Source organism: Triticum aestivum, chromosome 7A (assembly GCF_018294505.1).
Source record: "Triticum aestivum cultivar Chinese Spring chromosome 7A, IWGSC CS RefSeq v2.1, whole genome shotgun sequence".
Classification (NCBI taxonomy): Eukaryota; Viridiplantae; Streptophyta; class Magnoliopsida; order Poales; family Poaceae; genus Triticum; species Triticum aestivum.
The window spans coordinates 155,139,121-155,161,254 of NC_057812.1; the positions used below are offsets into that span (position 1 = coordinate 155,139,121).

Sequence of the window (22,134 nt, forward strand, 5' to 3'; positions counted from 1 at the left end):
TTTTGAAGGATCTGCTCTTTTTTCCGCCCGAGCAGATCCTGTAAAAAAGGCCCGGCCCATATTTTTTTAAGGTGGGCCGTATTTTCTCCCCACTGCCGTTATATTTACCAGATAGAACTTGATTTAGGGTTTACATCCGGCATTTCCTCCACCAGCCTCGGCCATAATTGCACCTACTTCGGCAACAAATCCTCCCTAGTCCAGTGCCTGATTCTCACGCGCACACACACTTTCCGATCCATGGCCGGCAAAGGTCGTGGGTGTGGGGCCGCGGCGGCTCACCGTCACATAAGTGCCCCCTGCACGACACCGAGGCCAGTAGCTCCAACCGCCCTCCGGTCGAGCCGTGGTGCTCGAAGCAGGCCAATGAGTGCGACGCCCTCTCCCTCAGTGGCGGCCGGAAACCCAAAAAGCATGGATGAGCTTTCACGAGGTCAGTGACATGCTTTGGCCCACCACCAAGTTTCTCCTTGAGGCGGAGATAGAAAATCCAATGCCAGGATTTTTCAACCCAACTGCCAGTCAGCCGGGAAGTCAATGGGAAATTGATCCTGGCGCCTCCTTAAGCGGCCAGCATCGGACATGGCCTAAGCGGTATGTCCAAACTACGTGATGGTGCGGTGAGTGCCGGTGTTTCGAGGTCATAGGGACGGTGGAGTAGGGCTATGAGGAGTGTAGAGAATAGGTTCGATAAGGAGTGTAGAGAATAGGTTTGGTGCAACTCACAGTATATTCATCCGGTGCATATGCACGTACGTATATAGGTACAATGGGTGGCTAGGTCCTCAACTATGCTTTGGGAAACAACAAATGCAGGGACGCCAAGTACCTTCAGTAGCAGACTCAATGAAATATCACGTCGAGACACACCATACATTATTGCACTGATCCAAAGCATCTAAGAAGTACAAGTGATAACAAACCATCTTAGTTTCATGCACTATCTACACCCAAAATGATAGCGCAAATCACTGCAAGCGCATGGCATCCATCCTGTTGTTGACATTGTGATGGGGAGAGTTAGAGTAGTCCAGACCTGTCAGGGACAGCCTGGCCTCACCTTTGGTGCTTGCGGTGCCCAAATGAGAAGACTCGATCCTTATGTTCTTCGTGCCCAAAGTGTGCTTCTTTTCTTCACTCTCCACGTTGGCTCCTCTCGAAATAGGCTTTCGCCCCGCTTTATAAGTAAAGCAACATCCGAAAAGATACACGGTCAAACGATACAAGATGATGAGATAGCCCTCTTACAAACCCGATCCTGAGATATCCGGCACACACAGAACGCACGCGACTACGCTACCAACAACGATGTTCTTCCATGTTATCTAGTGCCTTCTTGCCCATGTCTTGTTGAATTTCCAGCCCCCTGTCTTGTTGCACTTCTTAGAGCCTTGTCCTTAACAGGGTTACATGTCGCAGTCATCTCCTTTGGATTCTCATCATGGTCGCACATATGCTCCATGCTGTTTAACTTCTCTTCACATGACTTATCATGTTTACCAAGGAGTACCCTGAAGCCAAAAAAAAAAAATCAGGAAAGATCAACGTTACTTAGCTATGAGTTACCAACAAGATATATGCATGTGAGGTGCAGATGTTGTTGATACATATAAATAGAGTCCTGTTCACCCATTAAGAGAATATGGTCTTTCACATTCCAGATCTAGGAATAGAACTTTAATTTCCTGAAGCATTTTATACACTGATTTGGCTGTTAAGAGCCCATCAACACATTAGACCGGTGACTTCAAAACTTGCTTAACAAACCGTGAAACAGGGCCAATTCCTTTCCCATGGTATTTATTTTAGAATAAAATACAATGCCTTTACTACATTCATTTTACCAAACAAGAAAAGAGGCTACAGTGGCATTTTTACTGATCCTTCACACTAGACATTACCAAAGACTATGCTGAAATTTTCCGACAGTTAAATTGTTTATAAGAGATCTCAAGTCAGCACAACAACAAAAAAAGATTCATCCAAACGCACATGAATTTAAATTGCAGATCATATATACACTCATGCCCTAGCTAATCTATTGAATTTAACCAAAACTGAGCAATTAACCAAACATATCAATGTTCCTTAACTAGGAGTTACCAATTAGATATATGCATGCGATGCTGTTGATGCATATACAATTATAAATAGAGTCCAGTTACCCCATTAAGAGAATTCGGTCTTTACATATTCCAGATCTAGCAATATAACATTAATTTCCTAAAGCATTTTATTACACTGATTTCGCTGTTTGAACCCATCAACACATTAGGGAGGTTACTTGCTCCGAAACTTGCTTAATCAAACGTGAAACAGGGTCGTTTCCTTTCCAATGGCATTTATTTTAGAACAAAAGATATGCCTTTACTACATGCATTTTAGCAAACAAGAAAAGAGGCTACAGTGGCATTTTACTGATCATTCACTCTGGACATTCCCAAAGACTGCTGAAATTTTCTGAGAAATTAGACACGAAATTGTTTACAGGAGATCTCAACTCAGCACACAAAAAACAAAAAACAGATTCATCCAAATGCAACATGTATTCAAATTGCAGATCATATATACGTTCATGCCCCAAATAGTCGATTGAATGTCACTGAGATTGAACGTTTAACCAAACATATCGAGTTAGCTAGTTTGCTTTAAAACATTCATACCTGTATGAAGCAGCAGTCAGCAAATAGTGTACATAAACACTGAGGCTGTAACTAAGGATAGCGACCAAAGCTCATCATCAACCACTGGAACAAGATTGACAGAATACGGCAGACAGCGCTGATCACCGGAGAAATCATCAGGCATGGGAGAAGAGACGCAAGTAGAGAGACCATTGGCTCTTTCATCAGCACTTTACGCATTGGTACATCTGCAACATATGATAACCAAACGGCAACATGTATCCAACCGACGTATGAGAGGAGAAAGACAATGTCAAACTCATCGGTGATGTCGTTTGTAAAAATGATGGCCGCCATGGAAGCGGTCCAGATCAGTGTCACAATGAACGCGGCGACAGGAATCATATTGGCGATCATGTACGCCCTGTCCTTGCCGTGGTGGCACGGCTGGGGCAGCTCGCCGTCGATGATGGCCCGCTCGGTGCCCATGCGCAAGCGGTGCGAGGCCAGAGAGTAGCCAAGATATGTGGCGGCCCATGCCATGGTCAAGTGCAGGATGACAATGGCGGCGCGCGAGCCAATCTGACCAGCACTGAAGTAGGAGAGGAGAAGGCCATAGGAGATGCGACCAAAGTCGGCGTAAAACGAGCAGCTCCGCCGGACGCAGAGCTGGAGGAGGAAGACGTAGGAGCATAGAGCGGTTGCCAGGATGCCAACCGGGGTCATTTGATGCCCGTGGAAAATCACCAAGAGCACAACGGGAACGGCCAAGGACAGCACCGCCATGGCAGATAGGGACAGCAAAGCTCCCGCCACCTGTGCACGGCGGGCCGGCTCCAGCTTCACAAAGCGCCGTCGCCAGGACGTGTTCTCAAGCTCATCTTCAGCGACCACGGGTTCGACTCCGATCGAGCGGATGCCGGCGAGATCGTCGGGGCCAACGCTGGGCCGGGAAATTGTGCTGGAAGAGGAAGACATAGCACCACCACCAATTCTATTTTGCGGCGGGGGAAGTCTGGGATTTTTGATCGGGCTGGCAAATATGTGTGGTATATATACACATACACAGCCACCGCAAATTCCAATCTAAACCTGCTGGACTCCAGTGTCCAATACGAATTCAGTTTTGCTAAAGCACATCTAAGTCATATGCCATTGATCTTACATTAAGATTCGTGTGAATATTTTCTTTCTCTTTTGTCTTTTTCTCTTTATACTTGATTCACTCACTTAGATGTGCAATAATTAGAGCACATCTAGATGTGCCCTAGACACACCCGAACAAATTCTGCACAGCCACCAAATCCTAGACTAGGCCACATGTACACATACTATGGAAATCCCGATCGTTTATCTCTTTTCCTTATATATATATCCTGGGTTACCAAGAATCCCCGATTGACTGATCATCATGAGTCAGGCCTCCTTTCCCTTCCCACAAAACCTCAACCGGTGCTGCACAAAAAAAGGAAAAACAGAACCGAATCATACAGTAGCTTGGAAGAATCTAAACCAAACCAGTATTTTCCTTTATAGACCCCGATATGGCGCTGACGTTCGGTCTGGGAGACCCCCGGACCGAACAACTCGTTCGCTACGAGAGGGAGATCGACCGAACGCACTCGTTCGGGAGGAAAACCCCCCTGCCCGAACGCCCCACCCACCGGGCCCTACAGGCCTTTTTCCTGCGAACAATAAAATGAAAAATAAAGCCCAAATTAAATCACTAGTAAAAGCCCAGTTTTTATATGTGACTAATAAACACTGGTTTTTTTGCACGACGAGATTGCCATGATCTTTTGCCATTCTATGGAAAAAATTATGTTCAAGTTTATGTTTTCAAAATGGCGCAAAAAAGGACAAGAAAGTCATGGCGATCTGTATCTCTACAATACAAAAAGTTGCCATCACTAGGAAGTTTACAAGAAGATGAAGAAGTTGCCATGAAGTGATGGTGAAAAAAGTTCTCTCTAGACACATAGAAAAATTAGGGGGAAAATGGAGAAAACATCTTAAGTTGTAATGATATCATACATGTAATCCCCATGGCAAAACAAACTTCAAAGGATCAAAACTTTTTGCCTGGCAAAAACAAATTTGAAAGAACAAACTTGCCGTATTCTCAAACTAGTTTGTAATGGCCATGACAAACATTTTTCGGATGGACATGGCAAAAAGACACAACGAATCATGAAAAAATGCATTTAGTTGCCATGAAAAAGACACATCTATAAATAATACTGATTTTAGTTGCCATGGCAAGTTTGGCATGTTTTTGAACATCTTAGGTTGTCACATGCTTTTGAACATCTTTAGTTGCCATCGCAAGTTTGCCATGTTTTTTGAACATCTTAGTTAAAGAAGTTTGCATGCTTGCCATGTTTTTGTACAAACTTAATTAAAAAAGAAGTTTGCCAGGTTTTTGCACATCTTATGTTTGCCATGGCAAGTTTCAAATGTTTTTGACATCTAAAATTGCAATGTTTTTAAACATATACAATGTTGCCATGTTTCTGAACATCTTTACTTGCCATGGTAAGTTTGCGTGTTTGTGAACATGTTAATTAAAAGAAGTTTGCCATGTTTTTGAACAAACTTAACTAAAAGAAGTTACCATGTTTTTGCACATATTAATGTTTGCCATGGCAAGTTTGCGATGTTTTTGAAATAAATTTGCCACAATCATGGTGCAACAAGAAGAGTTGCCATGGCCCATAAAATAAACTTGCCATGTTCATGAAATAAATTTGCCATGATCCAAAAACAAAGAAACTTGGCATTCTCCAAAATAAGAAAATTGTCATATTCTTAAAAAAAACATGGCAAATTACCTTCTTAGATCATGGCAAATGTGGGGTAATTTTTTTTTGGAATTTGCAATGGCCACATTGGTAAGTTGTAAAGAAAATTTGTTCTAAAAAACACACGCCAACTTTTTGAGGAAATTGTAAGGGGCACATGGCAAAAAGATAAGGAATTTGCCATCAAGCACATGGCAAGTTTTGGGATTTTAGTTCTCTTAAAAAGACATGGACAACTTTTCAAAAAATTATAAATGGTTTTTCATTGCAAATTTAGGATATTTTTCTTTAAAATAATAGATGGCAAGTTGAGAATATTGCCATGGCTAGTGGCAAGTTTAGGATATTGTTCTCTAAAAAACACATGGCAACTTTACATTTTTTTAGCAATGAAACATGGCAAATTTAGATATTTGTGATTTAAAAAAAAGGTGGCAAATTTATCTCTCGAGTTTGCCATGTACCAAAAGCAAAAACTTGAAAATAAACCGACCATGGCGAAGGTTTCGCTAATAAAAATCATGTTGAGAACATATGCATAGCAAAATGAAAAGTTGCAATGGCAAAAAAATTGTTTTGGATACCTATGCAGAGTAATGAAAGTTGCCATGGCAAAAAATAGATGGCAAGTTGAGAATATTTACATGGCCATGGCAAATTTAGGATATTGTTCTCTAAAAAACACATGGCAACTTTACACTTTTTTAGTAAAATGAAACATGGAAAAATTAAGGATATGTAATAAAAAAAGGATTGGCAAATTTATCTCTCGAGTTTGCCATGTACCAAAAGAAAAAAATAGAAAAAGAGCTGACCATGGCGAAGTTTTGGGTAATAAAATTCATGTTGAGAACATATGCATGGCAAAAGAAAAGTTGCCATGGCAAAAAAATAGTTTCAGATACCTATGCGTAGTAATGAAAGTTGCCATGGCAAAAAACAGATGGCAAGTTGGGAATATTGACATGGCCCATGGCGAATTTAGGATATTGTTCTCTAAAAAATAGATGACAGCTTTTATATTTTTTTCATAAAACGGAACATGGCAAATTTAGGGATTTCTACTTTTTTTAAAGGATGACAAATTTATCTCTCAAGTTTGCTATGTACCAAAAGCAAAACAGAAAATAAGCTGACCATGGGAAGGTTTCGCTAAATAAAATTCCTGTTGAGAACATATGCATGGCGATAGAAATGCTTCAATGGCAAAAAATACTTTCGGATACCTATGCGTAGTAATGAAAGTTGCCATGGCAAAAATCTATTTGAAAAAATACTTGTGCATTGTACTAAAACATTTCCTGCATTTAGAAAGTGTTTTGATTTTTTTAACATTTCAGAAACGTTGTTATATGACACGGATGGTGACTTTGAAAAAGGAAAAAGGGTGAGTAGTAAATTCAGAAGCAAAAGAACACATGGTACATAGTCAATATTGTTGAACAAAACATAATATCTAGTCCATCAGTGTGTCAAAAACACATCCAAGCACATGGAAGTGTGACACAAAAGTGGAGAGCACATAACCATTGCCCTTGCTAAATAAGCGAGCAATGATTACTATATTTCGATTTCCTGCTCTCTGCTCAGACCGAGCGAGGGACCTCACAATCAACACAAATTGGGGAATTTGCCATGGCAAAAATGTGAACACATGTAAAAAGGGAATACTGTGTTGAGACATGGCAAATAGTGTCAAAACTATACAAGTTGTTATAAACCTAAGAACATGCCAATTCTAGCATGGTAACCAATTATGAAGCATGCCAAAAAAATTGGAAGACATGGCAGCATTTTCATGGAAACCATGGCAATTTTCGCCCAATAATTGCTGGAAGGTAAAGCACACAGAGGGCACATAGTTCACTGTATCCGTAAGTGCATCAGATAGAAGCATGAACAGTTTGTAAAGACCAACGAAACAAATATTTGAAAGAAACCAGAGGTGAAGGCGTAGGATGTGGACACATAGACCTCGAAGAGGAGCTCACCGGGTCGTTGTAGATAGCAGCATGAAGAGAGAGCTGCTAGGCACCAAGCCTCCTGCACAGTCACTTCTCGCCGTCGAACTCACAGTCGCATCAGAATTCACTTGCTCTCTTCCATCTACAACCGCACCAGAAACTCGCCGGTGTGTCGGCGTCGGCCACGTCGTCTACCAGGTTGCGGGCGTGGTGGTGGAGCAGACCAAGTCCTGCTGCGGGTGTGGCGGCGGAGCAGCCCAAGTCCGGCATCGGTCGACGGCCAACATGGCCCAGCCCGGACCGCAGCGCTCACGTAGCCGCGGCAGCAACCGGGGCAGTAGCAGGGGTGCCCCCCGTCATCGACCGAATCACGCCCCATCGCCTCCCCGCTGCTCCTCTCTGCTAGAGTCGCCTCCCCGCTGCTCCTCTCCGCTAGAGTCGCCTCCGCGCTCTCCCCGCTCGCGCATCTCCTCGCTGTGGCCTCCCTGTGAGTCGCCGGAGCCGCGCCAACACCCGGGCAGTAGCAGGGGGCGACCCCCGTCATCGAACGCATCGCCCCCATCTCCTTCCCGCCGCTCCTCTTCACCAGAGCGCGCTTCGCCGGAGCCGCCCGAGCACGAGAGCTTGGGAGCGCCGCGCTCGAGCTCCAGGAGCAGCTCCTCCGCCAGTCCGCCGCGGTTTCCGGGTACGTCACCGGCGCAACCACCAGCACGAGCTCATCCGTCGTGATCTCCGAATACGCCGCCGGGGCAGCCCCGCACGAGCTCAAGATGGAGGGGGAAAAGTGAGCGGCAGAGTGGAGGAGGGAGTGGATAAACTGAGAGACTAGTTGGGAAAAGGGGAAAAGGATAAGGTAAATGTTTGTGGCCGGTGCGCCCGCTCAAGATTGAGCCGGTCGCATGCGACACGTACCATGGAACACTATCGAACGTTCTGTGGGACCCGCACACCACCCAACCTTCTTCTTATCCATCCACACCTTATCCATCATCTCCCTTCTCTGTTTTTTCCCCACACCTTTCTTCGCCATGGCTGCCACCATCGAAGCATCGACGAGGCTCACCTCCTCCCCTTCTGCTTTGTGGTGGCCGTGGCCGGTGCCCACCCCTGGCCCCCCTTTTCTGCCCTTGCCCCCCTCTTCTTCCCTTTTTTTTGCGTCCTACGGTGCCGCGAGCTTGCAACCCGCCATGACCGTAGCTCGCAATGGCCATGTCCGCCGCCACCTTCACTTTGCCCCCGGTAATGGTTGCGCGTGCGAGATTTTCTTGCTGGAGCCCGCATCCGCGTGTGCTACAAACCGCCACAGAATTGCTGCCACCGACCACAACAACGCCGGCGGCCACGGGGTGGAGTTGTCGTGTGCGGGGAACCACCCCCTTCTTTTTGCTACATCGGCTTTGTTTTTTGCTGGAATCAACATCAATTTTTGCTACCACCATCTCATTTTTTTGCTGGAACGACATATCTTTTTTTTGCTACCACCATTTGGATTTTGCTGGAAATAGCCATTTGTTTGCTACCATCGGCTTTGTGTTTTGCTGGAACTACCACATTTTTTTGCTATAATCGTATGGGTTTTGTGCTGGAACTAGCAATTTTTGGTACAACCGTTGTCGATTTTTCCTACAACCGGCAAATATTTTTGCTACATATCATTCACGGCGAGCTGCGCCCGTCACGGCGGCGATGATGATTTTGCTGCAACCATCGTTGATTTTTGACACAATTGGCAAATGCTTTTGTTACTTCCATTCATGGCGAGTTTGGGAACCACGGCGACGACCACGACGTTCTTGCTGCATCTGCTGTTGTTTTTTGCTACGACCGACATGTTCATTTGCTACATCCGTTTTATGGTGCGACTGGTGGCCATTTTTGTTCGTGGAAACTCATGACGGCGAGGGCGGGTGTCGGTGTCAAAACCGGCGGATCTCGAGTAGGGGGTCCCGAACTGTGCGTCTAGGCCGGATGGTAACAGGAGGCAAGGGACACGAAGTTTTACCCAGGTTCGGGCCTTCTTGATGGAGGTAAAACCCTGCGTCCTGCTTGATTAATATTGAAGATATGGATGTTACAAGAGTAGATCTACCACGAGATCAGAGAGGCTAAATCCTAGAAGCTAGCCTATGGTATTATTGTATGTTGTGATTGTTGTCCTACGGACTAAAACCCTTCTGTTTATATAGACACCGGAGAGGGTTAGGGTTACACAAGGTCGGTTACAAAGAAGGAGATATCCATATACGTATTGCCTAGCTTGCTTTCCACGCCAAGTAGAGTCTCATCCGGACACGAGACGAAGTCTTCAATCTTGTATCTTCATAGTCTAACAGTCCGGCCAATGGAGATAGTCCGGCTGTCCGGAGACCCCCTAATCCAGGACTCCCACAGTAGCCCCTGAACCAGGCTTCAATGACGACGAGTCTGGCGCGCAGTTGTCTTCGGCATTGCAAGGCGGGTTCCTTCTCCGAATACATTACAGAAGAAGTTGAGTACGAGGATAGTGTCCGACCTTGCAAAATAAGTTCCACATTCCACCGTAGAGAGAATAATTTTTCCGCAAATTTAATTTGCTGGCTTGTTTTGGCAACATGACGTTGCGTCATGGCCAGGTGATTATTCGAACCGTTTCTCTTAACCAGCTCCACACATAACGCGAGGTGGTTTCTTGACACGTCTTGCCGAAGCGGAGATCGTGTTCCCCTAATTACGGGATTCTCATTAATGCGGTTCGTGGGTAACCCAACCGTGTCTAGGGCTCCTAGATTATAGGTAAGTCCTAAACGGCTACGGAGAGGACGCTTGATATTCACCCTCTTTATAAGGCGACAAGGTTTTCGCTTTTTCCCTTCCGTGCTCAATCAAACCCTTCCCCCGCCTCGAGTTCTAACACCCAAAGCCTAGGTCAGGTGCTCCGGATCTTCAACCATATTCGGATCCAGCCTTCAAGGCCGATGGACGCCCTCCTCCATTACGGAAGAGGACATTAAAAAGTTGAGGGAGGGCAGATATCTGACCGCCGAGGTTTCGCATCGGCTGCCTGCTCGAGGGCAGGTCGTCCCTACTCCTGAACCCAACGAGAATGTTGTGTTCGTCTCCCACTTCCTCCGAGGTCTAAGCCTCACTCTGGATCCTTTCATCAAGGATTGATGTTCTATTACGGGTTAGATTTCCACGATCTAGCCTCGGACTTCTTTCTCCACATCATGACATTTATTGTCGTGTGTGAGGCCTTCCTCCGCGTTACCCCTCACTTTGGCCTGTGGCTCAAGACCTTTGAAGTAAAGCCGAAGATGATCGAGGGGCAACAAGCAGCGTGCGGAGGTGCATCAATAGGCAAGATGGCAGGAGCTCCATGGCCGAGAGGTTCCTTTCCAGAGGTGCCCGAATTATGGCAACGGGAGTGGTTTTATGTCATGGCTCCCAGAAGTGCCAAGTGGGCGGCTGCCCCCGCTTTCCGCTCGGGCCCCCCACCACAACTGATGTCATGGATTAGCAGGGGTCTGAGCTGGGGGTCCAGCCAAGGACGTGCCTATACTGCAAAGCCGCATCCGAGATCTCTTCGAGGGAGATTTCAATTTGGTTGCGGTAATACAAGTTATGCTGGTTCGCCAAGTCCAGCCTTGCAAACGCCGGCCCCTGCGCTTGTGGGAGTTCAACCCAGAGGGACCACGTGCCATTCAAGGTTTCCTCGGCCTAACGCATGAGGAGATGTACAAGTCATTCTTCGGACCTCAAGTGGAATGTCCGGATATCACCGAGGACGTGGGCCTGAGCAGTAACCGCGTCGCCGAACAAGTAAGAAATCCTCTAGCCGAACACACTGTCTTTTATTCAAGGTTATTTTTGAGAGTTCGCCTTTTGACCAGGACTGGCTAACGAAGGCGAAGATGATTCGGTGTTTGGCCCCCCTCCCTGAGGGTTTGGAAAATCCGGTATTGGAGAAGATGCTCGAGGTCGCACCTTGCCCGGAGCCCTTGAAGGAAGATACCGAGGGGGATAATATGGGCGAACGCGGGCCCCCATCGCTACCCGCTCCGACCAAGGGAACGAGCATTTCCACGAAGGAGGACGACCGGGGGAGGAAAATGACTACTTCCGAGGATCCGGAAGTCGAGGCCTCCAAACGAGAGAAGAAGTCTCCCACAGAGGGTCCTGCCTCGGGGGGTGCTTTTGCCGCACAAAGTCCGCGAGGGGATCAGCCCTCCAACGAGTCGTAAGTGATCCCAAAATATTTTAATAGTAAGAGTATGCTATATTTTTCCTCTGAGAAAACAACCACCGCATATATCTTGCAGCTCGGGCCTCAGCCCCTCTCAAATGAGTTCATCTTCGAGGGATCTTCTTCCGGAGATGATGGAGAGCGAAACGCCTCCCCCGAACTCCTCCGCTCCAGAAGTGGGCGACCCCGAAGTGTCGTCATGGAGGGCCTCTCCGGATCCGGTGAGGCCAGAAGATAGTCCCGTAGACCCCAGAAGTCCCCAGTGTCCGGCTCCCAAAGAGAGCATATGAAAGAGTCCGGCACCGCCTGGTGTGCGGTCGGACGTTCTGAGGGAGTTGGTGGGGCGAGTGGCCATCTCAGAAGAGCACCGTATGTTGATGGGTACGGTGATGGAGAGAATCTCGTCCGCTGAAAGCGGATTACATGAAGCCTTTATGAGTCTACTGACAGGCTTTGAGGTATGTGAGATAATATGTGATAGTACTTCACATGTTAGGTGTGCCCTGTGTAGATAGTAGCCCCTGAGACTCTGGTTGTCGTCGAGAACGGTGGCGAACAGAGGATCGTATTCCTAGGCAATAACCAGACTGCCTTTATGTGTAGGTGGTGGAAGCTCCGGTGGCTACCCGAACTAATGAGTTTACCCAATTAAAACGGCAACTAGATGCGGCAGACGCTGACATCGAGCTTGTTAACAAGAGGCTTGACGAGGCACAGGGTAAGTGTTATCATCCGGTGAACGCCACATAGTAAGAGCAGCATAATGCCAGTATCTTTAATATGTTGTGACTGCAAATGGAGCTGCCACCGTGGAAGCCTTGCGGGCGGAACTTGCCCGAGCCAAGGAACAAGCGAGGATTAGTAATGCGGCTGCTTTGAAGGCAGCCGAAGAGTTGAAAGCTGAGAAGGCCGCACATTGCGGGAGCTAGGAGAAGATGGCCAAGATGGCCGTAGAGTTAAAAGACACTGCCGACCGTTGCGGGGTCCTTGAGAAAGAAAATCGAGCGAAGGCAACGGACCTTGAGAAGGCCGCGGCGGCAGACAAAGACACCCGTTCTGCTATGAGAGCGAAGGAGGAGCTGCGGGAAGCCGGGGATATTGCGGCTGGGAAACCCTTCATGTTACAGAGGAAGTTCGGAGATCCACGGTCTGCCCCTCTGGATCAGCTCTGGAGCTCGGCAGATGCGTATATGGATTTGGCGGCGAGCGCTGCCGATGCGGCCAAGTACTTCCAAGGTCAGACAGATCGTGAAGTGGACACGCTGTTCTGGATGCAATTCCATATTCCAGAGCGTCCTCTTCCATTGACTGACCAGCTAGCCGAATGGACCGAACTGAATAGGTTGTTCGGACTCGCCATGAGGTCTGTTGTGGATCAGCTATGGCCGGAAGGGCCTAAGCCGAACAGTTATTTCAGCTTAGTGCAGCAGTTCCTTGATGCGGTGACGCGCATTAATGCGATGAAGAGGTCGGCGTGCATAGAAGGCTCGCGGATGGCCCTTGCCCGTGTTAAAGCATACTGGGCGGAGATGGACACTACCACTGTTGTGGCGCAGGGTTCGGCCATAGGCCGTGTGTCTGCCGAACACTATTTCGAGGAAGTTCTCAAGGGTGCTCGTTTGATAGAGGCCCAATGCTCGAAAAATATTATGTTTGAGTGATATGTATTCTCATTGTAAACATAATGCTTTTATGAAGTTTTTATAAGGCTATGTTTATACTTTTGCCTGAAAGTAGTATGATGCCTCCTGTGCGGCCGTTTATCTATACATGTGTATAACCTGAAAGATTGCAGCCGTCGGCTTCAACCCCCACGCATATAATGCAGAGGTGCTCGCAAAAAACACGTGTTCACACTTAACCCAACGTCTTGGTCCTGATAAGGAGGTGATAGCGCAGCGAGCGAGGCAACCGGACTATAATGCTTTAACACTTTCACTTAGCCATAGGAGTTTGACAGTGGGGCTACTAGATAGCCCCTGGTGGCTCCGCACTCTCCCGATCGCGGGGTGCGTATATGCCTGGCCGGAAAACGGCCCTTCGTTAAGGCGGAGGAATTCTAACATTCCGATAGGTCATCGAGTGGTTGACCAGTCTCATGCTATATCATGACAGTCAGTTTTCGGCTTTCTCTACTGAGGCGCTCGTCCGGATGAACCAGGGCACAATCGCAATAGTTCTCCTGGTGCTACCTTAGCCGGTAAAGCGGAACGTAAGGCACCAAAACACAGGAGCCGAGCAAACCCAACATCTGACCAAAGACAATGATTCAGAGCTGATTCATATAAGGCCGAACTCGCGATGCCGAACACTCCCTAAGGTATTCGGTCTTTATGGTATAAACCGGGCCAAAATAGTGCCGCTTGTAAGAAGCCCCTTGTGTCCAGGTATGTGCATTATTCTGACGTGGCCACATGCCAAGACATCAGCATCCTTCTCACTTGTGCTAAGAATTCGGTGGATATGTATCAACAAGAGACAGTAAAAAAGGTTTACGCAGGGTCTTAATCTAAAAAGAATCCTTGGAGCGGGTCCCTGTTGCACGTCTGCGCCCGTGTCTCTGTTGTGCCGTACCCTGGACGGGTGTAGCACGATGATTATCTGTAAAAGAGAGGAGCTTAGGTAAAAAAGTTGTCGTGCAAAAAGATAGTTTTTAAATAAACCATGTATAATTCAAGGTGAGTAAGAATTGCCACTTGTCTGCGCACGCTGAGCCCCTTGTATTTGTAATAGGGGTGTGATCATTGATCTGGTATAAATTGCATATAGCTGCACCGGACTCGTCTAACCGTGTCCGAGGTCGTGACGACCTGCTAAATGTTTTAGTTGGTGAGGCCGTTTTTAGTGTGCGGCTGTTAAGGCAGCCGCACGCTCTTCGGCGCGCAGAAATCGCTTAATATTTCCGTTCACTATAATGATGCCACGTGGACCGGGCATCTTGAGTGTGAGGGAAGCGTAGTGTGGTATTGCATTAAAGCGAGCGAAAGCTTCGTGTCCGAGTAGTGCTTGATAGCCACTTTGGAACGGAGCGATGTGGAAGGTTAGATGTTCGCTACGGGAGTTATCGGGGAAGCCGAATATAAATTTTAGTAGCAGGGAGCCCGTGCAACGAGCCCCTGGGCCTGGCGTTACTCCTTTAAAGGTAATATTGCTATGGCGAATTTTTGTTGGGTCTATCCCCATTTCATGGATTGTATCCTGGTATATCAGATTTAGATTGCTACCACCATCCATCAGGACTCGTGCGAAGCGGTATCCGTCAATTATTGGGTCTAACACCAGGGCAGCCCATCCTGCACGCCGGATACTTACCGAGTAATCACGATGGTCGAAAGTGATCGGTTGAGACGACCAGTGGCAGGACTCCGTGGTGACAGGCCTTCGGGCATATTTTTCTGGGAGCGCCGTTTTGTTTCTTCCGTTGATCACGTGCAACACGTTTAGTGTTTTGATTTCTGGTGGAAATTTCTTTTGTTCCCCAGCGTCTCCCTTGAGAGGCTCATCCTCATCTTCGCTTGGTGTATCCTCCCCCTTGTGTACGACGTTGAGCTTGCCGGACTGCTTGAAGACCCAACATTCTCTGTGAGTATGATTGGCTGGTTTGCCAGGGGTGCTATGGACCTGACATATTTGGTCCAGAATTTTATTCAGGCTGGACAGTTCGTCTCTGGCACCTTTAGAGGGCGGCTTCTGACCTGGCCGAGAGCTTTTGAATCCGGCGTTTACTGCCATGTTCTTCGTGTTGTCTCCTTTGTTCCGGCGTTTGTTATTGCTGTTGCGTCATGATTTCCCGTTTCCATCTCTAACTTCGGATGTACTGGGGTCGCTGGTGCTGCATCTGGCTAGCCAGCTGTCCTCACCCGTGCAAAAGCGGGTCATGAGGCTTGTTAATGTTGCCATCATTCTCGGCTTTTCTTGGCCGAGGTGTCGGGCAAGCCATTCGTCACGGACGCTGTGCTTAAAGGCTGCCAAGGCTTCGGCATCCGGACAGTCGACAATTTGGTTCTTTTTAGTAAGAAACCTGTTCCAAAGCTTTCGGGCTGACTCTTCGGGCTGTTGAGTTATATGACTCAAATCATCCACGTCCGGAGGTCGGACATAAGTCCCTTGAAAGTTTGCCCGAAAAGCGTCTTCGAGCTCTGCCCAGCTTCCAATGGAGTTTTTGGGGAGGCCTTTGAGCCAGTGACGGGCTGGCCCTTTGAGTTTGAGTGGTAAGTACTTGATGGCATGGAGATCATCTCCTCGAGCCATATGTATGTGGAGGATATAGTCCTCGATCCAGACCCCAGGGTTTGTTGTTCCGTCGTATGCCTCTATGTTTACATGTTTGAATCCCTCTGGAAATTCATGATCCAGCACCTCATCGGTGAAACATAGGGGGTGTGTGGCACCCCTGTATCTGGGTGTACCGCATTGTTCGGATGTTATATCGTATGCTGGGGCGTGCTTGCGTGGTCCATAGATGGATCTGGTTGCGCTGTCTTTTTGGTGCAAGCCCCCGCGTGAATCGCGTATTGTCTTGTGAGTGGCATTATTTGCCGCTCTATGTTGGCCGTGAGGTCGTCTATCCGGCCAAGTGGCTGTTTTGATTTTTGGTTGTGAGGGGTCTAAGGCCTCCTCATCGAATTCAGGTAGCAACTTCCGCTTTGGGTAGCTCTTGGTGGGGCCATTGTCGCCGTACTTCGCTGCTGTGTTGAGTACTTTACTCCATCTGATTTGGAGTGTGTCCTGCGCAACCTTGAGCCTTTACTTCTGCTTTTTTAGGCTCCTCGTAGTGGCAACAAGCCTTTGACGGGCATTCTGCTGCTCCGGGTGCCTGTCCGGCGTTGTGTCATCCGGACTATTATCTTTGACAGAATTGGTTTGTTTGGTTTGATTTTCCGTATTGCCATGGTCCGGCAGTGGTTCGCCCTGCTCCAACGCTGGGTCTGTGTGATCGTTATTTCTGGCGAGGCGGGATATGGGGCGGTGCTTTCACCGTCGCTTTGACTGCTTTTCGAGGGAACAAGCCTTCGGTGCGTCCTTCCGTTCTTCGTTGTCGTCTTCTTTTGGTGTGTCCACCATGTATACGTCATATGATGAAGTGGACGTCCAGCGCCCTGTGGGCAGTGGTTCATCTTCGCCTCCTGCATTGTTGTCCACACCGTCGATGTCTGCGGAGTCGAAGTCAAGCATGTCGGTTAAATCATCGATAGTGGCTACAAAGTGGGTGGTGGGTGGGCGTCGAATTTCTTCGTCGTCCGCATCCCAGTTCTGTTGGACATAATCCGGCCAGGGCTCTCCTGACAAAGAGAGAGACCTTAGTGAATTCAGAATGTCGCCGAAGGGCGAGTGCTGAAAGATATCCGCAGCGGTGAATTCCATGATCGGTGCCCAATCGGATTCGATTGGCAGGGGCGCGGATGGTTTGGGGTCCGGAAGAGAGTCCGGCACCTTGGAGTCACGGGCTATGCAGAGGATTATGCTGGTGTTTGGCTCGATCGCCGTCGAGACCGCAGCCCCTGAGGCGGTGTCTAGCCGCCCGTCCTCGATTGGCGCAGCTGGCTCCGAGCTAAGGGTCAGAGCTGATGCGGGCGCGGCCTCTGGGGTACCGTCCGGTGGCAGAGCTAGGTCATACCCATCGCGACAGTGCGGCGCGCCCAGCTATGGCTTGAATCCGTCGAAAATCGAGTCCCCACGGATGTTGGCTGTGTAATTCAAACTTCCAAATCTGACCTGATGGCCAGGGGCGTAGCTTTCAATCTGCTCCAGATGGTCAAGCGAATTAGCCCGCAGTGCAAAGCCGTCGAATACGAAGATCTGTCCGGGGAGAAAAGTCTCACCTTGGACAACATCGCTATCGGTGATAGTAGGAGCCATCAAGCCTAACGGCGATGACACAGAGGAACTCTCAATGAAAGCACCAATGTCGGTGTCAAAACCGGCAGATCTCGGGTAGGGGGTCCCGAACTGTGCGTCTAGGCCGGATGGTAACAGGAGGCAAGGGACACGAACTTTTACCCAGGTTCGGGCCCTCTTGATGGAGGTAAAACCCTACGTCCTGCTTGATTAATATTGAAGATATGGGTGTTACAAGAGTAGATCTACCACGAGATCAGAGAGGCTAAACCCTAGAAGCTAGCCTATGGTATGATTGTATGTTGTGATTGTTGTCCTACGGACTAAAACCCTTCGGTTTATATAGACACCGGAGAGGGTTAGGGTTACACAAAGTCAGTTACAAAGGAGGAGATATCCATATACGTATTGCCTAGCTTGCCTTCCACGCCAAGTAGAGTCCCATCCGGACACGAGACGAAGTCTTTAATCTTGTATCTTCATAGTCTAATAGTTCGGCCAATGGAGATAGTCCGGCTGTCCGGAGACCCCATAATCCAGGACTCCCACAGCGGGGGTGATGCGTCAGAGTGCTACAACCATGGATGGCAACCGAGGTGAGGTACACTGCGAGCTTGCCGGCGACCCGATGCTACCGGAGCTGCAACCCCATGTTATACGTAGCCGCATTCGTGGATCCAGCGAGGAAGGCAAGAGGCGATGAAGAGGGTGTTGCGGCCGGCCGCGGCGAGGCTGCGAGCGCCGGTGGCGAGCAGGAGCGGCGGTGGTCCAAAAACGAGGGCAGCGTGGATCTGTGTTCGAGATCTAGCGAGCAGCAGCGACGCTCGCCTTTTCTCCTCTTTTTCCCGTGGGGAGGATGACGAAAGGGGAGGGGACAGATCTGACGGTTATGCGTGTCCAGATCGAGCGGCTCTGGGTGGACCGGCTGAAATTGCACCGGTGCGCCTAGCATCGGCCAAAGGATAAGAGCAGCTAGGGCGTTCGTGATGACGGGTGCTTTTTTCAAACGAGAAAAAAGGTGACGTGGCAGGTGGGTTGTTCTGTGATTCATGTTAGAAAATCGTACGATAGAAACAGCGTTCGGACTGGGCGTCTAAAAATCTGACGTTCGGGTGTTATTGATTTCGTAAAATAAACAGTACTGTATATTTCCTTCTCTTGGCCTACACACTCCCTGCCTAAACAACCAAAACCACCAAATTCTCTCAATAGTCACGAAATACACAACCGAATCATCAAGCCTCAGGAGCGTCGGTGGAGTCCTGGGCCGCGGTGACCCCTGCTTGGCCACTGTTTCATGTGTCATGAGGGTACAACCGCCCAGAAAACGTCCTTGAGTAGCCGTTCAGTCCGGGCGGTTCAATCGCTGATGACACTAGTTGTACCAACTATTATGTAAATAGCCAAAACTAGCGGGCAGCCACCATCGGATACCGCTTGCCATACCCAAGGGAATGTACTCTCGGGTGGTGGTTGAGCCGGTGCTTCGGCCGGTAGTACTGCTCGCACATGGAGCGGTACAACCTCCTTGGCCTGCGGTGCAACCATCGTAAGAGTGACTCTCTTTACCACTCTGCAAGGAAGTGGTCCAACTGCATTGGTGCAAAGTTGATGTAGGGTAGGAACCCTATGGGCCGATCTTTCACGAAAGGAGCGGATCCCGCGATGAACATGAAGAACACGAGGAGGGAAACAAGGGGAAAATCACAAGGGGAACACGAGAGAACACTCAAACCAACAAGAATGATTACACAAGTGCTAGATCCTCGAAACACGATAGGAGATACAAGATCCAAAGTCAACAACGGACGATACAAAGGTAGCCGGTCTTCTCCGTGAGGAGGTCTTGATGTTCTTCTCCGCAAGGAGGACTTGAATCCAAAGGGATCTTCTCCGTAGAGGCCGCGGTCTCTCTCGTGGAGTAGATCCGTTGTGGATGAGCAATGCTCTATCTCTAAATATGAGCTAAACCAATGCTAACCCTAGAAAGTAGGATGAGGAGGAGTATATATAGTCTAGGGGGGAGAAGGGGTACACGGGCCTCGGCCCTTCACTATGCCCAGACAGGGGAGGCCGGACGTTCGGGCGTCGGGCCGGATGTCTAGGCTTTCACGCGAGGCCAGATGTCTGGGCTGGGGAGGCCGGATGTCCGAGCTAGAGTGGCTGGTTGTTGCTCTCGGGTTCGGAGGGGTCCGGATTTTCGGGCTGGAGGCCGGATATCCGGGGGCTCGGGAAGGGCCAGATGTCCGGGCTGGCGAGGCCAGATGTCTGGGGCCTGTAGTCTCTGGCGGTTGAGCGGCTGTGGTGGGTGAGGCCCCAGGGGCCGGACGTCAGGGGTCGTGGCCGGATGTCTGGGGCCTGGGAGGTGTACTTGACTCCTTCCGTTGGTTCTCTTCATTCGTGAACTTGGGGACTTGTACATCTTCATGTGCATCTTTGGGAGGGTCCTCTTGGTACCTAATCATGCACAACAACTCGGACTTAGGTAGTAGCCATGTCTCATGCATAGAGAGTGGAAGTTCGGAGAGGAGTGAGTTCACCTCATCTTCGGTAGCCTTGGCTCGGGCTCTTGTCATTGGTCCAAGTGGTGTCGTTGGAGGTGTAGGTGCGTCCATGGGGATGATCGTGGGATGCTCCGCATCATCTCCCCTCCCTTGGGGAAGATTCGTCCTTGGATCGAAATCCTCATCACGATGGTAGGGCGAGAGGTCTTTGATGTTGAAGATGTCGCTCACGAAGTACTTGGCGCGTGGGATGTCGATCTTGTGGGCATTGTTGTTGTAGAGTTCAAGCACCATGAAGGGTCCATCCGCGTGTGGTCAAAGTTTGGACTTGCATTCGTTGGGGAAGAGGTCCTTGCGAAGGTGTAGCCACACAAGATCTCCAATGTTGAATACCATGTGGTGCTTGTTGATGTTGCGCTTGGTCGCAAGTCGTTGTACTTGGCGCTAATGGTGTGCCTTGTATTTTCATGCACCTTCTTGAGATGGTTCACACGTGCACTTGCGTCCATATTGATGCGCTCTTGTAGTGGTAGAGGGATAAATTCCAATGGGGACAAAGGGTTGAATCCGTAGACGACCTCGAAGGGGGACTTGCCGGTTATTGAGTGTCTTGCACGGTTGTAGGTGAACTCGGCAATAGGTAGACACTCCTCCCACTCCTTGATGTTCTTCTTGATGAGTACTCGAAGTAGAGCGGAAAGTGTGCAGTTGGTCACCTCCGTTTGGCCATCGGTTTGAGGATGGTAAGCCGTGGAGAAGAGTTGCTTGATTCCTAGCTTGGCGCATAGGGTCTTCCAAAAGTAGCTTAGGAACTTGACGTCGCAGTCCAAGATGATCTCTTTGGCACTCCGTGTAGACGCATTATTTCCTTGCAAAAAAGGTGTGCAATATGTGAAGCATTGTCTATCTTGTTGCAAGGAATGAAATGTGCCATCTTGGAGAAACGGTCCACAACGATAAATACCAAATCCTTTCCATTTCTAGTCCTAGGCAATCCAAGTACAAAATCCATGCTAATATCTTCCCATGGTTGATATGAAATTGGTAGAGGCATGTAAAGGCCATGGGATTGAGCTTTTGACTTAGCTTTGCGACATGTAGAGCATCGGTTACTGAAGCGGTTGACGTCACGAAACATCTTGGGCCAATAATAGTTCTTTGAGAGCGCTGTGAAAGTCTTGTCGCGTCCAAAATGTCCCATTAAGCCTCCTCCATGAGATTCCTGCAAAAGCAACAAACGAAGAGAAAACTCAGGGATGCAAAGCTTGTTAGCTCTCATAAGATATCCATCTTTGATGTAATAGCGTCCCCAAGAGGTGTGCGTAAAACACTTGGCATAAGGAGTAGCAAAAGTAGGATCATGCTCATACAATTCTTTTATGTGCTCAAAGCAAATTACATTCAACTCAAGTTGAGTAACAAGCATGCATATGCGGGAAAGGGCATCCGCCATAATATTTTCTTTACCTTTAATGTACTTGATGACATAAGGAAAAGATTCAATAAATTCACTCCATTTAGCATGATGCTTATTCAACTTGGTTTGGCCCTTAAGGTGCTTGAGTGTTTCATGACCGGTATGAATGATAAATTCATGGGGGCGAAGATAGTGTTCCCATTCATGCAAAACGCGGACTAAATCATATAGCTCTTTGTCATATATGGGGTAATTGAGTTGCGCTCCGGAAAGTTTCTCACTAAATTAAGCTATGGGGCGCTTCTCTTGCGTTAACACACCTCCTATGCCATTACCACTAGAATCGCAATGAATCTCAAAGGGTTTGTCAAAGTTGGGTAATGCAAGCACGGGAGCATGAGTAAGCAAATTCTTAAGCTCATTGAAAGTGGTATCTTGGAATGGTCCCCAAACAAAAGGCGCATTCTTCTTGCTCAAAGCATGCAAAGGCGAGGCAATGGTGCTAAAATCTTTCACAAAGCGATGATAGAAACCCGCAAGGCCAAGAAAGCTACGCACTTGTTGCAAGTTGGTTGGTTGTGGCCAAGTTTTAATAGCATTGATCTTGGACTCATCAACATGAACACCCTTAGAAGAGACAACAAAACCCAAGAAAACAAGCTTATCAACGCCAAAAAGGCATTTCTCTATTGTCGGAGGAATGGGCCACGGGTAGCCTAACCCGGGTCCCAGAACCTTTCAAGACATCGGGCCGACCGCGCCCT

The 22,134-nt window shown here is 48.4% G+C and overlaps 1 protein-coding gene across 2 annotated transcripts; it reads right to left on the reverse strand.

Annotated features, from left to right (window-relative positions):
• Positions 1-835: 835 nt before the first annotated feature.
• LOC123148991 (uncharacterized) lies at positions 836-8,246 on the reverse strand. Of its 2 annotated transcripts, XR_006474302.1 has the most exons (3): positions 7,417-8,246; positions 2,664-4,309; positions 836-1,511 (listed from the first exon to the last, which is right to left on the reverse strand). XR_006474302.1 is itself a non-coding variant. In XM_044568525.1 (2 exons), exon 2 carries the CDS (start codon positions 3,600-3,602, stop codon positions 2,715-2,717), a length of 888 nt encoding a protein of 295 aa, XP_044424460.1. In that variant the 5' UTR covers positions 3,603-4,309; positions 7,417-8,246; the 3' UTR covers positions 836-2,714. The 2 variants fall into 2 exon arrangements, 1 of the variants encoding a protein (XP_044424460.1); XM_044568525.1 differs by having other exon boundaries at positions 836-4,309.
• Between the last annotated feature and the right edge of the window lie 13,888 nt (positions 8,247-22,134).